At 43.0% G+C, this 19,880-nt stretch overlaps 1 protein-coding gene across 4 annotated transcripts in view; it reads right to left on the reverse strand.

The window, feature by feature from the left end:
- SLC25A48 (solute carrier family 25 member 48) overlaps positions 1-15,623 on the reverse strand; it is a 39,791-nt gene extending 24,168 nt beyond the window's left edge. The window contains exons 1-5 of one of the 4 annotated variants that reach the window (XM_019506251.1): positions 15,338-15,622; positions 13,699-13,742; positions 5,910-5,981; positions 4,647-4,899; positions 3,025-3,147 (exon numbers count right to left, since the gene is read on the reverse strand). In XM_019506251.1, the coding sequence (XP_019361796.1) occupies positions 3,025-3,147; positions 4,647-4,899; positions 5,910-5,981; positions 13,699-13,742; positions 15,338-15,383 (538 nt within the window). In that variant the 5' untranslated portion in view covers positions 15,384-15,622. Of the gene's footprint in view, positions 1-3,024; positions 3,148-4,646; positions 4,900-5,909; positions 5,982-13,698; positions 13,743-15,337 lie in introns of all 4 variants that reach the window. The other 3 variants (XM_019506255.1, XM_019506254.1, XM_019506253.1) reach the window with 3 other exon arrangements.
- Between the last annotated feature and the right edge of the window lie 4,257 nt (positions 15,624-19,880).

The following is a 19,880-nucleotide window of genomic DNA, read 5'->3' on the forward strand; positions in this document are numbered from 1 at the left end:
GGGCTTTTCAGCCCTTCGTCCAAGTTGCTGATGAAGATGTTGAACAGTGCGGGCCCAAGGACTGAGCCCTGGGGTACCCCACTGCCCACATCCCTCCAGGATGAAAATGACCCATCCACCACTACTCTCTGGGTGTGGCCTTCCAGCCAATTGGTGACCCATCTGACTGTGAAGGCATTGACACCACAATCTCCTAATTTTTTAGGAAGAATGGTGTGAGAAACCGTGTCGAAGTCCTTCCTAAAGTCCAGAAAGACTACATCCACCACGACACCTGCGTCCAAGGATTTTGTGACCTGGTCATAGAAGGCCATCAGGTTGGTCTGACAGGACCTGCCTCTAATGAACCCATGTTGTATGCTTAGGGGCAACCACTCTCCTGCTTGCCCCTCGCAGATGTGCACCTGGATAATTTTCTCAAAGAGCTTCCCCAGAACTGAGGTAAGACTAATGGGCCTGTAGTTTCCTGGGTCCTCTTTCCTCCCTTTTTTGAAAATGGGGACCACATTGGACCTTTTCCCATCCTTTGGCACCTGGCCAGAGCACCATGAGTGTTCATAAAGCTGTGCCAGGTGTCCTGCACTGACCTCTGCTAATTCCCTCAGTACTCTGGAGTGGAGATCATCCGGACCTGCTGACTTGAACATGTCTAGACCCACCAGAAGTTCCCTGACTAGGTCCTCACTGGCCCTGGGCCTGGCAGCACCTCCCCTGGGTTCATCAGGGATCCCAGTGGGGGGATGCCCCAGTCCCTGCTCAAGAAGATGGAGGCAAAGAAAATGTTAAAGAGGTTAGCTTTGTGAGACAAAACAGCAGGACTGCACTGATTTACACCTGCTGAGGATCTGGCTCACTTGTCTAGGCACATCTGTTCTGAGCCATAGGGATGGATTCCTTGTGGCTGGAACCACAACCGGCTGAAATCAGTTTGAACACCACAATGCTGCTTAAAGAGGGTTGTGATCTTCAAAGTTAAAAGAACAAAACAACTACCAAAGGCAGCAAGCCATATTTTTCAGCCTAAAAGGAACCCAGTGCCTGAAATCACAGTCCAAACGAAAAATTCACGTGACCTGTAAGGCACGGAGTTCACCAGTGTAAACCATTGGTCATTTGCCTCAGATGCCTCTGAGCAAACATTTCAGGTGCGTACCATCCTCTGTACTGAAAGATGACGAATCAAATCTTCCAAACAAACATATGCCTGAAAACCACAATTTGCGCTGTGTTGGCTTGAACAGGATAATGATCAGGCTGTGCTTAAGTTTTGCATGCATCAAGAAGAGAGACCACCTGACCCATCACCTGTATGAATTACCAATATATTCTCTCCTAACTCTTGCAGGTATAGGATAGCTTCACTTGTATGATAAAAAGGTACCATTATTGGCATAATCCAAGACTCCAGCTTTGTTGTGAATTCATAGTTATAGTAGAAATATTTTAAGTGCTACAGAAAGCAAAAGGCCCCCGTAGAATCAGCAAAGTATTTACACACACTCACAGTTTTCAAAGCATTTGTGTTTTCTATCCTATTACTGTTGTTGTTAGCATTACTACATTGCAGTATGGTAATCATTAGTATTTTGGTAATGACCAAGAATTGGAGTCAAAGACCAGGATTCTATCATATGAGAATTACAGAAGACCAAGACAGTCTCTACCCTAATGGCTTATCTGTTACAGAATTGACACTGGCTTAGTCTTTGAAACTTGGCAGACCTGCCCACACTGCTCCAGACACAGCACATCTCTCACACATCCGCAGTATTTGCCAACTCTCATAAATATTTGGCATTGTTCTTCCAGTCTATGCTTTGGGAATGTGGAAAACGTAGCTTTCTTTTTTATACACACACACAGATACCTAAACAAAAACAAACAAAAACAAAAAAACCCCACACACATATACATATACACACACACAAGAAAGCTGTTTTTTACATTCCCAAAACAGTTCTTTCCTTCATCTATCAGATATAGATACAGAAGAAACGGCTAAGTTTTTCACACTCCTGAAGCATAGACTTTAAGAACAATGCCAAAAGTCATGAGCTGGCAACACCACATCAGCTCTCTTGGACAGCATAATGGGTTGAAGGGGGGCAGGGTAGATTTGCACCTTATAGACTAACCAGAGTAGATATATGTACCACAAGCTTTCATGGGCTGAAACTCACCTCAGAGGTGGTCTGACTTGCACTCTTTTCTTAAATATGGAGGAACTATGGAGAACATGATCCCTCCCATTGGGAGTGTGCGGGTGCTTGGCCTCATGCTGAAGTACTGCTCCAAAACACCATACATTTCCCAGCATTTAGGGCTGATTACTACATTTTTTGTAAGGCAGGAGAATTTTTCATTTGACTTTGTATCACAGGGCTGGAAGGAGTCCTCCGGTCCATCCCCCTATTTCGGCTGTGCAAACTCTTTATGGAAGTAACATTTGCCCTCACCTATTTATCTGGAATTCTCTGCCCCTTTTCCCTCAGCCACTGATTTTAAAGCCGTTCGTTACTTGTGCTGCTTGAGTTAATGAAACAAGAAATTAAAAAAAACAAAAAAAAACAAAACACACCAACCAAATTCTCTGTCTCCGATATATTCCTTGCTTTTGATGGGGCCAGGATGGAGCTTAGGTATTCTGGTGATATCCCAGCCCCCTGTGCTACCATTCATGCCCACAGAGCTGAAGCACAAAGCTCTCTGTACCCTCCTTATAGAGTGACTTTCATTTTCATGAAAAACAAGTCTGCCCTTCCCCTCCTGGAAGCATCTCTTAAACCTATTCAGCCCCTGTGAAACGTGTGTGTCGCTAGGAAGCACTTTGTTCCTTTTTTGAGGACACACAGTACAGTAAATGTTTTGCTCCTGCTTTCTACATGTTGTTGGAGTCTATCCAAATCCCTGATCTAACAAAACCCACATTTCTTCTTCCCTTTCAACATCAGGCACCCTCTAAATACAGTATTACGTTTTGAAACTAACCCATTTGTTGCTTTTCTTTCTCTGCACAACACTTATAATTGAGCTGTCCAAGCTTGTATCGCAGTTTTGTTTGGGAAAATAACCTTAGCAAGCACAAAGCAGCACAGTCCGTCTTCCAAGATCTTAGAAATCCTGCCTTTCCCATGTCTCTCAGGCCATCTGGAAGCAGTGTAGAGCTCAATAGATTCTGGTCAAAGATTTTTAGCAATATGCCAAATCATCATGAATCCTCAAATGCTGTCCTATCCAGCTATCTGTCATTTCATACTAGCACCTTTGTATGACCTCAGCAATAATAGACTACAGAATTTAACAGAATTTTAACAGGCCACAGAATTTGTGCCTTCAGAATTGAACTGTACCACACTGTATGGAGTCACCCTTCTGACGGTCCACTCTGCCACGCAGTGGTGCATCCAGATGTGAAACACAGCTGGCCTTATATCAGAAGTGCTCCGACATAAAACTCTGCAAAGAGGCCACATGAATTGCAAGTGTGCTTGGAAATCAGCTTTGGTGCAGGCACCACACCCAGAAACGCCTGCCTTATTTCATTGCTAAGGTAACAACGGAAGCTGAAAAAGAAAGTTTAAATGTCTGGGATCCTATTGTAACGTGTACATTGTTCTTTCAATGCACAGATCATGGCCGTTTGGTGACAATACAAAGGAAAGGATATATTTGTGACTTGCATCATGATGATGGCAGAGGAAGTGGTGAACTGACTGATCTGATAACTTAAGAGAAACTATCTTAACATTGGTTAATTGTGCAAACAGCTAGGGTGTGTATGTGTGCATCTCACTACTATAACCTTCATCTTCTATTCTTGACTCCATCCCTTGTTTATTATACCCACCTTTTGCATCTCGTCTTAAATTAGACAACCCTTCAAGATAGGGACCATCCCTCGGCGTGTTTTATTCACAGCTGCCAGGAGACTGGCTGGAGTACCAGTTGGCCATTCAAGTCTCCAGCCCTACTCAGGTTCTACATAAAGCCCACCAGCTCTGGCCAACAGACTGTTTCATATTTCCTTTCTGAACTGCTGGTGCGTGTAGGTGCATGTGTGTAAGGGCACAGTGACGGGCCTTCCTAAAGCTAGAAAGCTTCATTCTCAGTCATAACAGACCACTTTGAAGCTGTAAAGGGAGCTTTCTGCAAAACCAGCCTTACGTGTTGACAAGGGACTTTGCATGGCATGTATTTTGCTTTTGCACAACAGTAATGCACAGACCATAGGAGGCAACATTAAAACAGCACCTACCCAAAGGTACTTGACCATTCATCAGCACTATGATTCCCAGGGCCTCCAACAGTGAGAATAGGATACCTGCTGTAGCAATTTTTTCACCCCAGCCTGGAAAATTGCATTGTAAGGAGTAAGCGTCTGTTTTTTGAAGTGAAATAGCTCTGCGATCACAGCAGTACTGCAGCTAGGCTCTGAGTGTGGCCATGGAAGCCAAAAAAATGCTCCTCATGAATTCCATGAGCTTTGGATCAGACCCTTGCACCTATCAAAGTGGCTTACCTCCCTCTTAGCCCAAGTGTCAGTGAACACAGATAATAATGAATCAGGTGTTGAATCTCAGATTAAATAAGCCTCAGTAACCCTGAAGACTGAAAGAAAGTATGAAAAGAAACCCTTACCAACCTACCTTGAATAAATGGCTGTGTCTGCATCTGTAGCCTTATTTTTACCAGGTCCACAGGACAGCCAATTCCTACTGAAACAAATCCTGCTACCATGCTAGCAACAACCAAGTCTGAGACTGCTGAGGCATGGTTGGAATCTCCATAGCGATGCTGGCGAATAAATCTCTGAGTATTGCTGAAGACACCAAATACCACAGAGCTGTAGACAGCAATGCTGGCCAATGGGAAAGACATTCCTTTAAAAAACCCAGCAACCTAACAGTAGGATAAAGCAAGAGTTAAAAAGAGACTCATCCGTCTGACTGCTTTTATTATTTGGGTCACATTTTTCTAGCAAAACCTTAAAATTCCACAGCCCCTGTTCTGCTTGAGTTTGCAAATCTGCATTTCTGTTCTTTCCCTCAGGACTTATAAATTGGCTTGTGCAATGCAAGATATCGATCACAGATTATTTCTCTTATCATTGTTTTAACCTAACATGCTCTTTGATCCTCTCCCAGGGCTAAATGAGATATGACATGTAATGCTTCAGCTAAAAGTTCCCAACAATTCTTTACCATCCTCTCAAAAAATAAATGAGTAAAAATAAAGCCAAGAAGATTTGTTCCAGCAAGCTCTGTTTGGACATGAGGCCAAAGATCTGAATAGCAGATGTTTCTTGGAGCTAAGCGCTTACACGTTACAGTTGAAGGAAAAATGAAAATGATTTTGGGACAGCGAGAAAATGCTTCTAGTGTTTTCAAGCATTATGCAGAAAAAGGGGAATATTTTAAAAACTGGATGCCTATAAAAAGTGTATTTTAGGAGCCAAATTCTCTCCTGGCCTTACTCAGCTGAAGCCAGTGAAGTGACTCCAGCAGAGAAGTGTACCTATAGAGATCTTAGAAAGAGGTACTGCCAACTTGAACATGGCAGACCAGGGAGGCTGAGCCAATGCTTGAGAACAGATGTTTATGAAGAGCGACATGCTGACTTTGCTTTATGCTGAAGCAGGTGGTGGTATATTATCAGGTCAGCATGGCTAGCATAATACTGTATAAGCTACACACTGACTGGGCCAAAATTCTCGCTTCTGGAAATAAGTCTGCACGTCGCTGCTCAAGGTTAGCAGGGACACAGGAAAAAGCCACAGATGCCTGTGGTCCCTATTTCTTATAATCAGGGCTTTGCATGCGATTCTGTCAGCTACATGATTTTTGCACATGACTTCTAATCCCTTCTCCATTTTCTCCCATTTCCTGCTTGAGACAAAATAAGGTACTTACAGTTTCATTTCTGTACACGGTGAAGACACAGTTGAGTGTATTCCCATAGCCTTGTCCAGCTTGTAACCGGGTCTGCAAAATGCATATATGAAATGTAACTGAAGTAACACATCTCCAATTCCTTTCAAACTATGCACACTAGGTACACTTTGATTTGACAGTGAACTGTTTTCCCATTCCTAGAACAAATAGGGCCACAACGTTGAAATGAACATATCAAGAGGCACAACTTGTATGTTGCCAAAGGCCCATCTAAATAGACCCTCAGATGTCTGGAGTTCTTTGCTACATCTGGAACCCCTGATTGGCCAGTTAGTGTCAAATTATAAAAGACAAAATGTCCTAACCCTCCACAGATTCATTAACATACACAGTATGCAAAAGATGAGCATCTGCAATGGAGAGCATAAACTACCTTTTAATAGGAGTGTGGTGAGTTTTCTGTCATTTGAAGTCTTTAAAGTAATGTTGGCTATCTTTTTAAAATATGTATCCTAGCTCAGCTAGAAGGTGTAGCTTTGACACAGAGCTTGATGATTAAAAGTTCATGGCCTGGGTTATATGGAAGGTCAGACTAGATGGCCCTAGTACTCTCTTCTGGCATTGATTCCTCTAAATCTACTAATTATCATACTTTGGAGAGTGTTGTGCATTGTTCATTCACTTAGCACACATTCTCTTAAAATTTAAGAAAGCCATACATTTAACACAGGTAAAATTTGGCCATTCAGCTTAAATCCAAGAAAACAGTATTATGCGGCAGACTAATGAGAGTCAGGCTTCTGGAGTTCGCACACATAGGATAGTATTTTTAGTTCTGATGAGCATTGTACTTCAGCCTTCGTGCTTGATCTGGAGAACAAAATGCACGGTCCCTAGCCATGAAATTGTGGCTACTCAGTCCAGATGCCACAGCCTGGCCCATCTTCAAGCAAACTTCATTAGTGATGGATGTGATGCAGAGCCCAAGAGTCCTTGATACACACCTTGCCTACCCTTCCCATCCTCACAGAGCAGATGTATGACAGTTTTACTCTGCTGGGTACCTTCTGTGGCCCTTATAATGCTAGGTGAATTTCAGTCATGGTATGCAAACAGAGGGAGCCAAAACAATCATTCCAAACCCCCGAAATATCTTGCATCTAATGGAAAAAAAAAAGTGTTTTTCATATCATCCGGAATAAAGAAGATTTCTTTCTGGGCATAATTTTTATATGCTTTCCAAAAATACAGCAGTCATAAAAAAAAGTGGCAAATGGCATGTACCATGACAAGCCCTGTATTGTTTAGCTGAGTTTTTACTTTTCATATACATGTGCACACACCATAGATCATCAGTCATTAATTTACATGCTTTTAAATTTTTAGAAAAATCCCTGAAAAGTATTCTTAGCTTAGAGGCTTGCCTCAGGGGAAATTCAGACTGCTTTATCATCTAATAGTAAATCATCTAAGAGATGTTCCATTTTCCCTTTCACTTTGTGGTTGCACTGAATAATAGCCTGAGTGAACATGAATTATTATTTCCATCCATCCATTAATCATAGATGGAACTTCGGCCTTATCTTGGGCCTCTCTGCATAATACAGTTTGCAGCTTACTATCCTTTTCCTTATATGTAATCCCCTTCCTTATCACTGAAGTTTCTCAAATCTCATGTCCTCTTATCAGAACACTCATGGCACCAAGTGTATGGCAGGATAATACACATGCATTTTCTCCAGATCAGTAGAAAAATTACTCAATAATACCACATATAGACACTTGGTTTCTTCTGGGACAGTCGCTGCTCTCCCAGGAGAAACCATGAGTGTACAAATGTTCAGGATTTCTCTCTGAGTGAGAATGGCCACTCGAAGAGAAAAACAAACTTAGCAATAGCCAGAGTTAAATTACTCCCAGGATAGTTTTCTTGGGAGAGTGAATGCCTGTATATATTCTCATCCGAGAGAAGCCCAGCATAGTCCTCCAGCATCCCAGGGTGCTTTCCTCCCACAGCTGAGCAGGGAACAAAACACACCACCTTCACAATTTCCACGTTGCCTGCGTCTTTCTGCAGCATAATTTGAGTTAGCCAATCAAGACTGCCCTGTGCACTGCTGCCCTTTGTCTCCAGACAGATTGAGGGAATCTGTAGAGCACACTGAGATGTGTGTACAGGGTTCCCCTGGCTACACAGAGTCAGCATTGCAAGATTTGTGCTCTTCAGGGGCTCAGCGTTCAAATGTCTATTCAGACATCTTTGGCTAAGCTTTTCTACCAGGAGAACAAACCCAGATTATCTGAATGTCTGCATGCAGCCTCAGCCACCACAACCAGCTCCTACTCAAAATCTCTCTTTAGACCCGATTGCTCAGAAACCTACCTGCACAGCAGTACAGCCCGTTGCTCCAAGAGTGCATCTTATTGCCCTTGCTCTAAATCCTCACTAAAGAGGCATGAGCCTTCATTTTTAGAATACACTGGGCATGTCTACATAAGATTCTAAATGTGCAGTAGCTGAATAATATTGCACAGTAGCATGTCACAGCACCAACAGTGCTAATACACTAATGTGCAGTATCATTAGGCAACTGCACAGTAGTGTCACTTAGAAGTGATTCGCCAGTACACTTGCACTGTAACTCGGGTTACTGTATATCTATTTAGTACTTGATTATATTAAATCAAGTATAACACACCCAGAGCAGGGTGTGTTCTGTTCCCTGCTCAGCTGCAGGAAGGAAATTTTGGGAGGAAAGCACGCTGGGATGCTGGAGGACTATACAAGTACTAAATAACTGGGTAGTGACCACTGCACAGTAGTGTCTTGTGTAGATGCACCTACTATGTAGTTATGAAGGCTATTTAATAGGGAAAGGGAGTTGCACTGGGGGAGTATACCAAGCAGGCGTGAGGCAGACATGTAGAAGAGATTATATTTTGAAAACAATATATGAGCTCCTGCAGGAATCTCCCCCTGCTGAACTTCAGCCAGAAAGTTACAGGAAACTAATCTCAAATGTTGCAGGTGAGGTTTGCCTATACAGTTGAGCAGCGTGTCAAGTGTTGATGCCTAGATGTATAGGACTCTATAGCACTTAACTCTCTGCAAAAGAGGAGGAGATCAGGAAATAACAAGCTAGAATGAAAAAATCATAATAATCAAGGACTGAACTATGTCTAAGCTCTTTTAAACACCTGAGATGATGGGCAGATGCCTGTTGGTTAGATACAGCTTATGGTAGATCTGGTTTTCAGAATGTCAGGCACAGTTTTAGTTGTAGGGAGTGTGTGTGTGTGTGTGTGTGTGTGTGTGTGTGTGTGTGCGCGCGCACACACAACTGCATGTCTGATTTGTGCATGCAAATTCTCACATGGTGCCATTAGGTATCTGCATACAGAAAGTGAGACAAGGGTGGAAGATGTGCATATGCAATGAGTTTACATTCACTTTGAATCCTTTCACTGACCAAAATGCATCCCTTCTTCTTGGGTTTGCTTTCTTTTCTTTCACATAATAACCAGGTTCCACAAGGTTAAAAGTTAATACATTTGTTAGCAGAGACTAACTGATGTATCAGCTATTCAGCTGCTCATCCCCATGAATTATCTTTAACCACACTGTTTTATCATTCACTAATATTCAGGACTAATTCCTCTGCTACTGAAGTCAATAGATTAGTCCTAGTAGAGAATCTGGTCCTGAACACATGGAATTATTCTTTTCTGGAACTCACTCCTTCATGTTACATTTTAACTTAAATTATGGTGCAAAAGGGATTTCAGCATATGGTAAACCGTGGTCAATGGTGGCATGTCTTGAGTTTGTCTATTCCCTGCATCACCCAGCATTGTAACACTGCATCTGCCTTTCTTACAGGAACTCAGTGTTACTCAACAGCAGACATTCAGCAGTACAAGACATCTGATGAAGAAGCAGAACTGTAAACCTCCAGAACAGCAATGAGATTCCGGGAAACAAGGAGAGAGAAAAAATGTTTAGCAGTGCATCTTCTTACAGTCAGGCTGTTCTAACCAGTTCTCAGGTCTGGATGTGCAAAGCTTGCATAAAGATCCCAACCCTGCCCCCATACACGCTGAGCCACACTTGAGGATTGGTATACTTAAAAAGTAGAAGTATTTTTAGGCGCTTTTAGAGCAATACATAATTTTCATATGACACATGAATGCCAAGAATCTTATGTCCCTGGGGAGGCATGTTGTCTGCATGGTGAGAGTGTGAAAAGTGGCTTGGGCTACAAGAGAAACAAGAATTCAACTTACTAGTTCCACACAACTGCCCCTAAACTGTATGTGTGGAATATACTACTAGTGTTACTGTACCCTTCTGGGTTATTTATACACAAATCTAATGATCCCCACAGCTGCCAAAACCCAGTGTACGTGTGGAATTTAGCACTCACATTACTGGACTTTCTTCATACTCTTCTTGCTTATTTATAAATCCGCTCATAAGAAGCAGACTGGTTAATTAAACCCTTCCTCTCCCACTCATAAGCAGCAGGATTGTGGTTGCTCTTGCATGTGAATGCACCATTCAGTGATTCACAGCAGTGGGGGTCAGTGCACTACAGTGGGAGTGGAAAGTCTGGGTTTGGCCCCAAGTTCTGCCACTGGCCTGCTAGGTAAAGTCACTCCCCCTCTTGCTGCCTCAGGCTTCCCACCTGTAAAAAATGGTCCCCCAACAGAGCGAGCCACCCCAGAGCAGCAGCCACAGAGGCTAAACTCTGGCCTGAGACAAGCCTTAGTGGAATCCAGAATTATCCTGAAGTCGTGTTTTTGAAAAAGCATAATATAGTGGCTTCTTGGGATGGAGAGCAGGCTAAAAGTGAGGACTCACCTAGTGTCATGGAAAAAGAGCTGAGCAGAAGAAGTCAGCAGTGCTTGAACACAAGTGAGAGGAAATACCACAGCAAATTACCAGGGAGCTTTTTCTGAAAAAATGATCCTTTTTATTGCTTGTAGGGACCTGCAAATCTAAATTTAGAGAGTTTCTCCAGTCCTAAGGAGATAATTCATGTAAACTCCTCCTCCCAGCATGTACAAGCCTGAACATCGAAGAATGTGAAGCGGTTGTTTATGCATAAAGAAAGCAAAGGGGCTGAAAGGGGATAATCCTTCCCTTATGTGATGGTAGGAGCAGCTATCTAGCTTGTTCCCAGAGACTCCTTTCATGCACAGAATTGGCTTTTGTCCTGAGAACAGCCAAGCCTTGGGTTTACAGGCAAAAACTGAGAATAGCAACGGTGCCTACAAATGGCACAGAGAAAGTCCTGACATTGAAAGGGTGAAGTCAAGGTCTAGAGTGAAAGGGGCCTTGACAGTCTTGCTTATGGTTATAGACTTATAAGGGAAAGATCTTGCTGGGATGTTAGGTGATAGGGAAGGGAAAGGAACTGATAGACAAAAAGGTTTGTTTGCTTGGGTGAAAGAACTGCTGTGCTGGCAATTTAATTCACATTCAGCAGTGCTTCTTACCTCCCTGTTTAGAGGAAAAAGCTTTGTTCCTTATTCCATTGGACATCACGCTCATGGGTAAACACTGCACAGATGCCTGCTTCCAAGCTTGCTACTGGTTAGCTTCTCTCACCCTCCAACCCCATTTGGAAAGGTAACAAAGCTGCTTGCTTGGTATTCCCAAGCAACAGCCCAAAGCCAATGTAATAGAGGTGCCAGCTTGACCCTTGTCTTTATGCTCCTTGAAAGATGTGCTACTTGTTACTTGGCAGTTCCTGTGCAATTGGAACACCAGTGTTCCCACCAACACCCACAGCAATGACAGCAGTGCCATCCCTTGCAGATTTAAAGGTACAAACTCCTCAGAGTGCAAGGGTGCGGTATTTGCCGGTAGACAACCTGCCATGCACACAAAGCCTGCACTCCGCTCCAAGGGCCGAATACCAATTCCTACTGCAGCCGCAAGGGAAAAAAAAGTGTTGGTAATAAGCACCACACTCCCTTGCTGTCAAAGAACCCCAGGTAACAATGTCCTTCAGCCAACAGCCAACAAATGTGACCTGTCCTCCGGAGCAAAAGTATGTGGGCTGTTAGCTGGGAGTTTAAAATGTCCAAGGATGGGACTTTCAGTGGCAATTTGATAACCCACCCACTAAAGTGGCTTTAAACATAGAGGTAAGGAAACAAAGCCATATGTTGCTGTGAGCACTCCTAACCTGCTTCTGCCTATCCATAGAGGCTGGACACTTCCACAGTCCCTCTACCAAAGTGCTGAGATCACTATTAGCTTCCCTTAAAAAGGAGTGGTCACGATCTTATTTCTCACACGAATCAGAAGAGCTTGTCAAGAAGGCCTAGCATTGGCCAGCCTGGTTCATGCTGTCCCATGAGAGACCCTCCAGAGCCAGCATGCCTCCCAGACTGATGCTTCTTGGACTATAGAAATGGCTGTCTCTCTCTGGCATCTTCTAATCCATGCTCTTGCCACAACTCCCCCTTGCCCTTCTACAAGGCCTCCGTGCACCTGTAGACACAGCCGCCATGGGAACATTTGATGCAAGACGTTCAGAACTTGTGTAGCCTGACCTCTTACACTGCAAATCCAAGCTTCTACAAGCTTTTGGGGCCCTGTACTCAAACATAATGACCTCCAACCAGGGGCCAGAGGCAGGGTTTGAATCCTGGGATTTAAGATAAAGTCCTATTCCTTTTGCGCTGAATGAGGAGATCTGTTTAAATCTATCAAAAATGACTATCCTCCAGATCACTGTCAACTTCTGTTCTGGATGGTTCTCCTAAACTACCATGCACCCTGTATCATCAACTTTGAACCAGGAGTGAGAAAGGAGGCCCAGTATGATCTGCAAATCACAGGTTGGACACCACGATCCTTTGGACCCACAACAGCAGTAGGTGGGCAGAATATACGAGGGGCATGACTTTTAGAAAGATGGGAATAGTATGGTTTCTCTTTCTATCTTCACCAACTACAGCAGGGATGACCAACCTGTGGCACAGGCAGCTTCCATGCATGGCACAGGGCAGACCTGGGACAGGACAAGCAGCACAGTAAGAGAGGAGCAGAAAACAGTAAAGCAGATCAGAAAGGAGAAGGGGATCCAAGGCACTTGGAGAGAGTGTGAGGCTAATTTGTGGCACGCCTGCTCCAAAGGTTGGCCTCCAGTGGACTAGTGTAAAGCACTAGCGTTTCTTAAGTGTCGTGTTCCAAGCATGTTCAAGTTTCATGACCCATTTGTTAGAGCAGGCTGCCTAACAACCTACCTGGAAGTTCTAATGCTGCGGAGAATATTAGAGTTTTGGCCAGGGAAATAACAGGAATTGCACCTGTTCACATGTATTTTTTGTACTCTGCCCTTGCAGGACTTCAGAAAAACATTTTAAAAAAAACATCCTTTTAGCAAAGGCAAATATAAACCTTCTTTTGCCCTTTGAAATACTGACAGACATTGTCAGTGCACTGAACCCTGTGTAACTTTCACTTTCAAACCCCACCAGGATTCATTCCTTAGTCCCATTTTAAGGTCTCCCAGTAGTCTCTCCATTTTCAAATCAGAGCTGGGAAACAAGAAGAAAAAAAAAAACACAATGAGTAGTGACTAAGGGGTGGACTCCAAAACATACTTACCCACCTCACTCCTATGCACGTGGCTAATTTATTCTTGAAATCTAAGATAAATGAAGTCAGTGCCTAACCTCCCTTGTGAACTTGGGATGAACTGCCATCATGGACTAAACTTTTTCCCTGTGCTGCCCCTCAGCAAGAGGTGAGTTTTATGCTTAATCTGTTAAAGTATAGGTCTGATTTTACCTTTACTGTGTCCAGAGGATGCCCCACGATTACACTTGCAGCACCTGGGGATTACAATGAAGTAATTAGACAAGACACAGGTGAGTGAGGTAACTCAAAGACACCATTAATCCTATGGAAGTCCAGTCCGTGCTCCATTGCAGGTGTTGAACTCATGGCCGTTCTGATGTAGCTGGCAACCAGCAGAACCGTGCACCAGGAAGTAGCTAGGGAGTAGAGATGCAATAAGACTGTTCATTCTTTGTATCAGCTCTGCCAAGCACGGCCCAGAGAGGTCTCGGCAGTGAGACCAGAGCAAGGGAATAGCCACTTGGCATGAAGGGAAGTGTTCCTGTCTTGCAAATAGTATTCTGGGCCAGGGGCTTGAAGAGCATCTATGAGAGACCTGTGGAGGTTGTTCCGATTGCAAGTTGGAAGATAGTTTTTGCACCCTCAAATCCTGATCCAGTTCCCTGCATAAGACTTACTGTAGCTTTACCAGGGTTTGAGTCTGAGAATTTCTGCCTCCTCCCATGCCACTAGCATGAGCATAGGCATCTCTTTTGATAAACAGACCATCACAACTTTACTCAGGAGTGGCAGTCAACAATCATGCCAATTTGCCAAGGATTCCAATTTCTCCGCAATGGATCAGGGCATTAACCTGGTCTTAGCTATATGGACTAGAACCAGCCAACTCAGACCTCCCTGGGAGTTTCAATACAAGTCTTGTGGGCTTGGTATGGGTATCCCAAAGCAGGACAGAAGCACTTTTCTGGAATGGCAGGGGGCAATTCTCCTATTGCTGGCCAAATTTCCTTCTCTAGCTAGTTGTCATGTCCAAGTGCCTGATGCCTTCCATCCTAGAAGCGGCTACATTTAGCAATGCCTTTTTTCTATAGTTTGTTAAGCACTTCGGGATACTTTTGGAAGCTGAATGAAACTCGATAAATGTAAGACATATAATTATCATCATCATCTTCTTCACAAGACCTTCTTCCTGCCTTTTCTTGTGGACTTGGAGTTGACTTTAGGGGAAGACGGAATCGATATTTTCTGCAAACAGCCTGATCAATAATTGTAACCTGCTAAAACCGCTCCCTGACAAATATTTTGTTCCTCTATCAAAATCCTCCAGTCAGAAGCACATATTGCCTTTGATAAGAGGGTGTGGATTAATGGAGCCATTTGATTGACTGATGAAAGTTCCCAGCTGTTTATATCTGAAGTTGCCTGCCCATGGTTCTCAACTCAATAGCCAACAGGCTAGCAATACATGTTGGGGTAGAGTACCATTTTACATACTACCCAACCAGAGACATTCAGTCTCTACATCATGACATTGATTCAGGAATGTGCGATATACACAACACCAGGAACTCATGTGTCTAGCTACATAAATCAGTTGTCTCTGAAGAAACAGATATAATAATGTGGTGCTGCTGTTGCTGCTTGCATTTAAGATACCCCTTTTGCACAAATGGCATAAGCTACGTACGCAGACAAGCACAATCATTACTAAATGCACATGAACGGATTACGTCCATCAGCATTATACAGCCTCGAGTCTATGCGATTTGTTTAAATTGTCCCATGCCCTCACCACTTTGCATATCCTTCAGTCCCCACTGTTCCAACGTATGCCCCAAGTGTTACTTACCTCCTACCCAACCAGCTACAAAATCTTCTAATTGGAAATTGCCCATGGTTTCAAACAACTCCTAGTCAAATCTTTTCCTGCAAGTTTGCAGCACACATTCAATTGCTGCTGCCTGAGCTACTGAGGACAGCAGGAACGTGCCTCTGTGGCTCTCTGAGATGATATCCAAGACCACAGGATCCCAAGTGCTTGTAGTAACAGTTTGTTTTGGTTGCAAGTTTCAGCAGTCCTAAAACTGAAAATCGACCCGGACTCTAAACTCTCCCACTGTCTGTCTCCAAGTGCCTCCAAAGCCCACTGTGACATCATTCTCCCAAACCTTAAAGGCACAGTACAACCAGAGCACAAGAATACACTGCTTCCCTTTGAGGGGCAGGAGAGGAAAGTTACTAAATCATCACACATTTATTCCAGGTTAACTGACCTTCTATTCTGAAAGTCCCTTACAAAAGAAGTATCAATCAAAGGGAAACTATATGACTGTAATAATGATAACTGATGATAATTACTTATGAAGGGGGTGGACTATTTTGGTACTTCTAATAGATTTTTTTGTAATGAATTATTAAAATTCCAGGTAAGGGATAAATCTAGTATTAAAAAAAAAATGTTCAGAACCTGTTCTTAAAGAATTAATGAGACTGCTCAGGGGTCAATATCTAAACTGATATAAATTGGAGTAGCTCCCCTGACTTCAGCCGATTTACACCACTTAAAACCTTGGCCTGCAGAATATAAAAAATTAAAGTGTAAAGCACATGCATCAGATGAGGGGGAGGGGGTTACAGAACTATGGCCTAAGCCAGCAAACGGTCAGTTCCTTGAGTAAGGGTTTTTAAGCTAGGGTCCCCAGTTTAAAATCTAGATTCAGTAGGACTGAGGAAATGGAAACATCAGAACTGCTCTTCCATAGCCAATTGATACCTAGGAAGCTTTACTGCAGTAAAAAAAAGGCTAGGAATGACTGAAGTAGGATTTTGCTTTGGTAGGTCAGATGACAGCAGATGTACCTAGAAACTCTAAGTGTAACAGTATAAGTGTCTGCATTATCTAGTGTTTGTCTCATAGTTTTGACTGACTCTGGACAACAGAAATCTAAAGATATGAAAAGTGGCTCTTTGTCCTCAATTAAAACTCTTGAAGTTAGTTTTGCTAGCAATGGCCATTGTTAACAGCCAAGTGGCATACAATATCTTAGGTGCAGAAAGGAGAAAGGGAATCTTCCAGGGGATTACCCTGCACCCAAAGAGCCTTTCATGGTGGTATAGTTTATGGAACGAACTATATGTATTGTTTATGGTATAAACTATATACATGTTCCCAATGAATATGGCTGAGCAGAAATTTTCCATCCAAACCATTTTTGGACAGCAAACTTGGTTCATGACTCAGTGGAAAGTGGTACCTGAGGATTGCTTTTGGGGTTTTTTTCCATAAGAAAATTAATGTCTGAAAACTAATATGTTTTGGCTGGGGAAAAAAAAATAGGTATGCTATAGCACTTGATTTTTCATTGAAACTGAAAAATCCTCCCATTTTTCAATCAGCCGTAAAAGGAACTTTAAGAACAATGCCCCCCTCCATTTTTTCATGCAACCCTAAGGAAGCCCAACATTAAATGGAGCAAATGCTCACTACTTCGCAAAAACTGCATGTGGCAACTGAATACTGCAGACCACAGTTGCCCTTTGATTTGCCTCCATGGCAACAGATTTTGAGTCTACAAAGTGTTACAATATCTTTACTTCCAATATATTACTGAACCACTTGATTTCTCTGGGTGCAGTATAACATTCCAGATAGGCTGGAATTCCTGGTGTACATGAGAGGCCACGCTTGCACTCGAACTGTGGGGAAAATCTGTTAGCTTTGTTTAATACAGACTCTCTTTAAGAAGTACTGTAATTCCACAAGAGGTGCTATTATACAAATGGATACACAAAGATGTTTCTGTGAAGTTCATTGAAAATCTGACAAAGGGATAAAACTTTAGAAGGCTGCATGGTATATTAAATTAGCACTTCAGTTTCATTTAAGAGTCGCAGAATTACATTTGCTCATCAAAGTGTGAATATTGGCCTGTTAAATAATCACTGTTTTAGAATAACATCTATGTTACTTATATATAGGCTGGAGATCCGCTGTTTATTGAGACTTTCCTGTAAAGAGATATGGCTATGGTTCTGCTGAGACTGGGAAGCTAGGATTGAAACTGAATCTGAGATAAAACATTACTGGAAATCTCTCTCTAAATACTTATTTGAATGCAGTAATACCAGTAGTTTGCAGAGAGAGTAGGCGACTACAGTCATAATAACTAGCCCACAACAACAGATCAGATTTAGATTACTGCTTCAAAATAGCCCTGGAGGGGACTGGGATACCTGAAGAGAGGCTAATGGTAAAGTCTGCTTCTTGCCCTCAGTTCACTATTGCTGACACTGCTTCTCAAGTATTTTTCCACTGCACAGTCCTTCAGAGGAGCAGCAGCTTCTGGAGATGCAACAGCTAGAGCAGTTTAGTTTCACTGACACTCTCTCTCAGGAAAGAACAGGAATGTGCCATCTGCTACCAAGTAAGAACACACTGGCATGTGTCACCTAAGGTTCAGACACTCTCTCTTCTCCTTCAGGTTGAACTATTAAAAGACCTTAGATTTAGCAGAAATTAAAGATTACACCACCTCCTGAGTGCAGCTTAAGCAAGGCCCCTCATGCGGAAAGACGGTTGTAACGACCACCACCTGAACTTTTGTCTCCTCCACCTCTCCACCCTACATGTTCTTCCACCATGTGACTTCGAGAAAACTACCTGCCATGACACGAGCTGCCCATAGATGCACAAGATATGCAGAAGTGCCCAAGTTCTGCCCAGTGGAGCCTTCTGCAATGCATTTTGCTAGCTGCTTGGGTCCATTAACCCAACCCCACAGGGAGGCATGCCCTAGCTCCCCCTAGCATCTGGCCCACACCATTGCAGACATTTTCAGAATCAAAAGTGAATATCTGTTCACTTGCTTAAATCGGTTCAATTTGTGCAACTTAGACAAACCTACAAAGATTGAAGGGATTCAGCCTCAGGCTTTTTGCCAGTCTGTACTTAGCCCTACAGAGAGGCCACTGATAGGAGGTATCATCAGTGAAGCACTGATAATCATGACGCCTCCCTAATCTCATGCATTTTTCTTCTGACAATTATCCATTGCATGTCCTTTCATCTGTGACCCTTTCCTGGCTTGGGCTATGATGAAGAATTCCAGTGGTGAAGAACATTCAGTGTTATGCTGATCTTTTTTCAGGTATTTTCTTTGGCCATAAACCACTACCATCAACTCTTATTTTTCCAAATTACTGGTTAGATTAGGTTATTCAATTACCTTGGCCTGTACTGCCAATAGCTTTGTCACTCAAACCCAGGAAGAGTTCATTAGGAGCAGACCTGGGGGCTTGGGAGATCATTTGTCATAACACTAGGAGACCTGTGCAAGATTTTATACGACATGAAGATGTCTCCTCCCAGCCCTGCTAGGATCCAGGTATTTTCTGTGGGTCAGGGATATACGTACTGTGCGTACCAAAGCAGAATGGTCACTTCATTCCTGTCACACTCTTTAACCATCCCCAGAGAAATGCAGAGGTAGTCAATAAATACAGTACAATTAAACATTTATTGGCCAAGCGTAAAATATTTCTGGATCATGTTTTGCTGCCTTGCAAACAGGGCTAACCTGGGATCAACTCTTCTTTGTACATTAACTTCTTTATAAAAACATAACTGCGGCATTGAAACCTTTGGGCAAGACACTGTTAAAACAACATATAACCTCAACTATCTTAGTGCAAAGCCTTCCGTGTACTCAGGGTCCGCAATTTGGCAGCTTTTTGCTGGACTCCGACTTAAAAATTGAGGGCGTACATAAAATAAGAAAGGATTTAAACCCTGAAATGGTTACAAATGAATTTAAGTGAAGGGAACAGGATAGCTTCATAAGCAAAGGTTAGCAAATAAATCTGGAGGGTCAGAGGACATGTAAGGGATCATGGGAGTGATTGCCAGCTCCTTAAATCATTATACTTCAGTGATAACGGGTTAAAACTTTGTTACAGGAGTGCTCTTCATCTGTGCATGGATAAGAAGTTGGTATATAGAAATGTGCCAGTAGATGGCACTCTGGTATAGGTACAGTGTTTATTGGTATTATAGGACCAACTTAACAGAAAGGGGGACAGTTTTGTAGGATTGTACCTCAGAGAGGCACCATCCCTGCCGGGCAACCCTCTTCCCACCTCCAACAAGGTAACTTTTTCTTGCTGCCCATAATAACACCGTGAATGCCATCTGACCCTGCAAAGCCATGCCTCACCCGGTCCCTTCCACCCTATGCCCTCCGAGATGGTGTCCAGGTATTCCAGGTGAGGCCACTGATCTTTAAAGTGAAATTATAACATAACCCTATTGTGTTTCACCCCATTCCTTGTGCAGCCTTTTGGGGCACATTGAGCTGAGCTTTGCATCATGCTGTCCAGAGCTGCAGTGGGCTCTT

This window comes from Gavialis gangeticus, unplaced genomic scaffold, assembly GCF_001723915.1.
Source record: "Gavialis gangeticus isolate Ggan-Ray unplaced genomic scaffold, GavGan_comp1, whole genome shotgun sequence".
NCBI classification, from domain to species: Eukaryota; Metazoa; Chordata; order Crocodylia; family Gavialidae; genus Gavialis; species Gavialis gangeticus.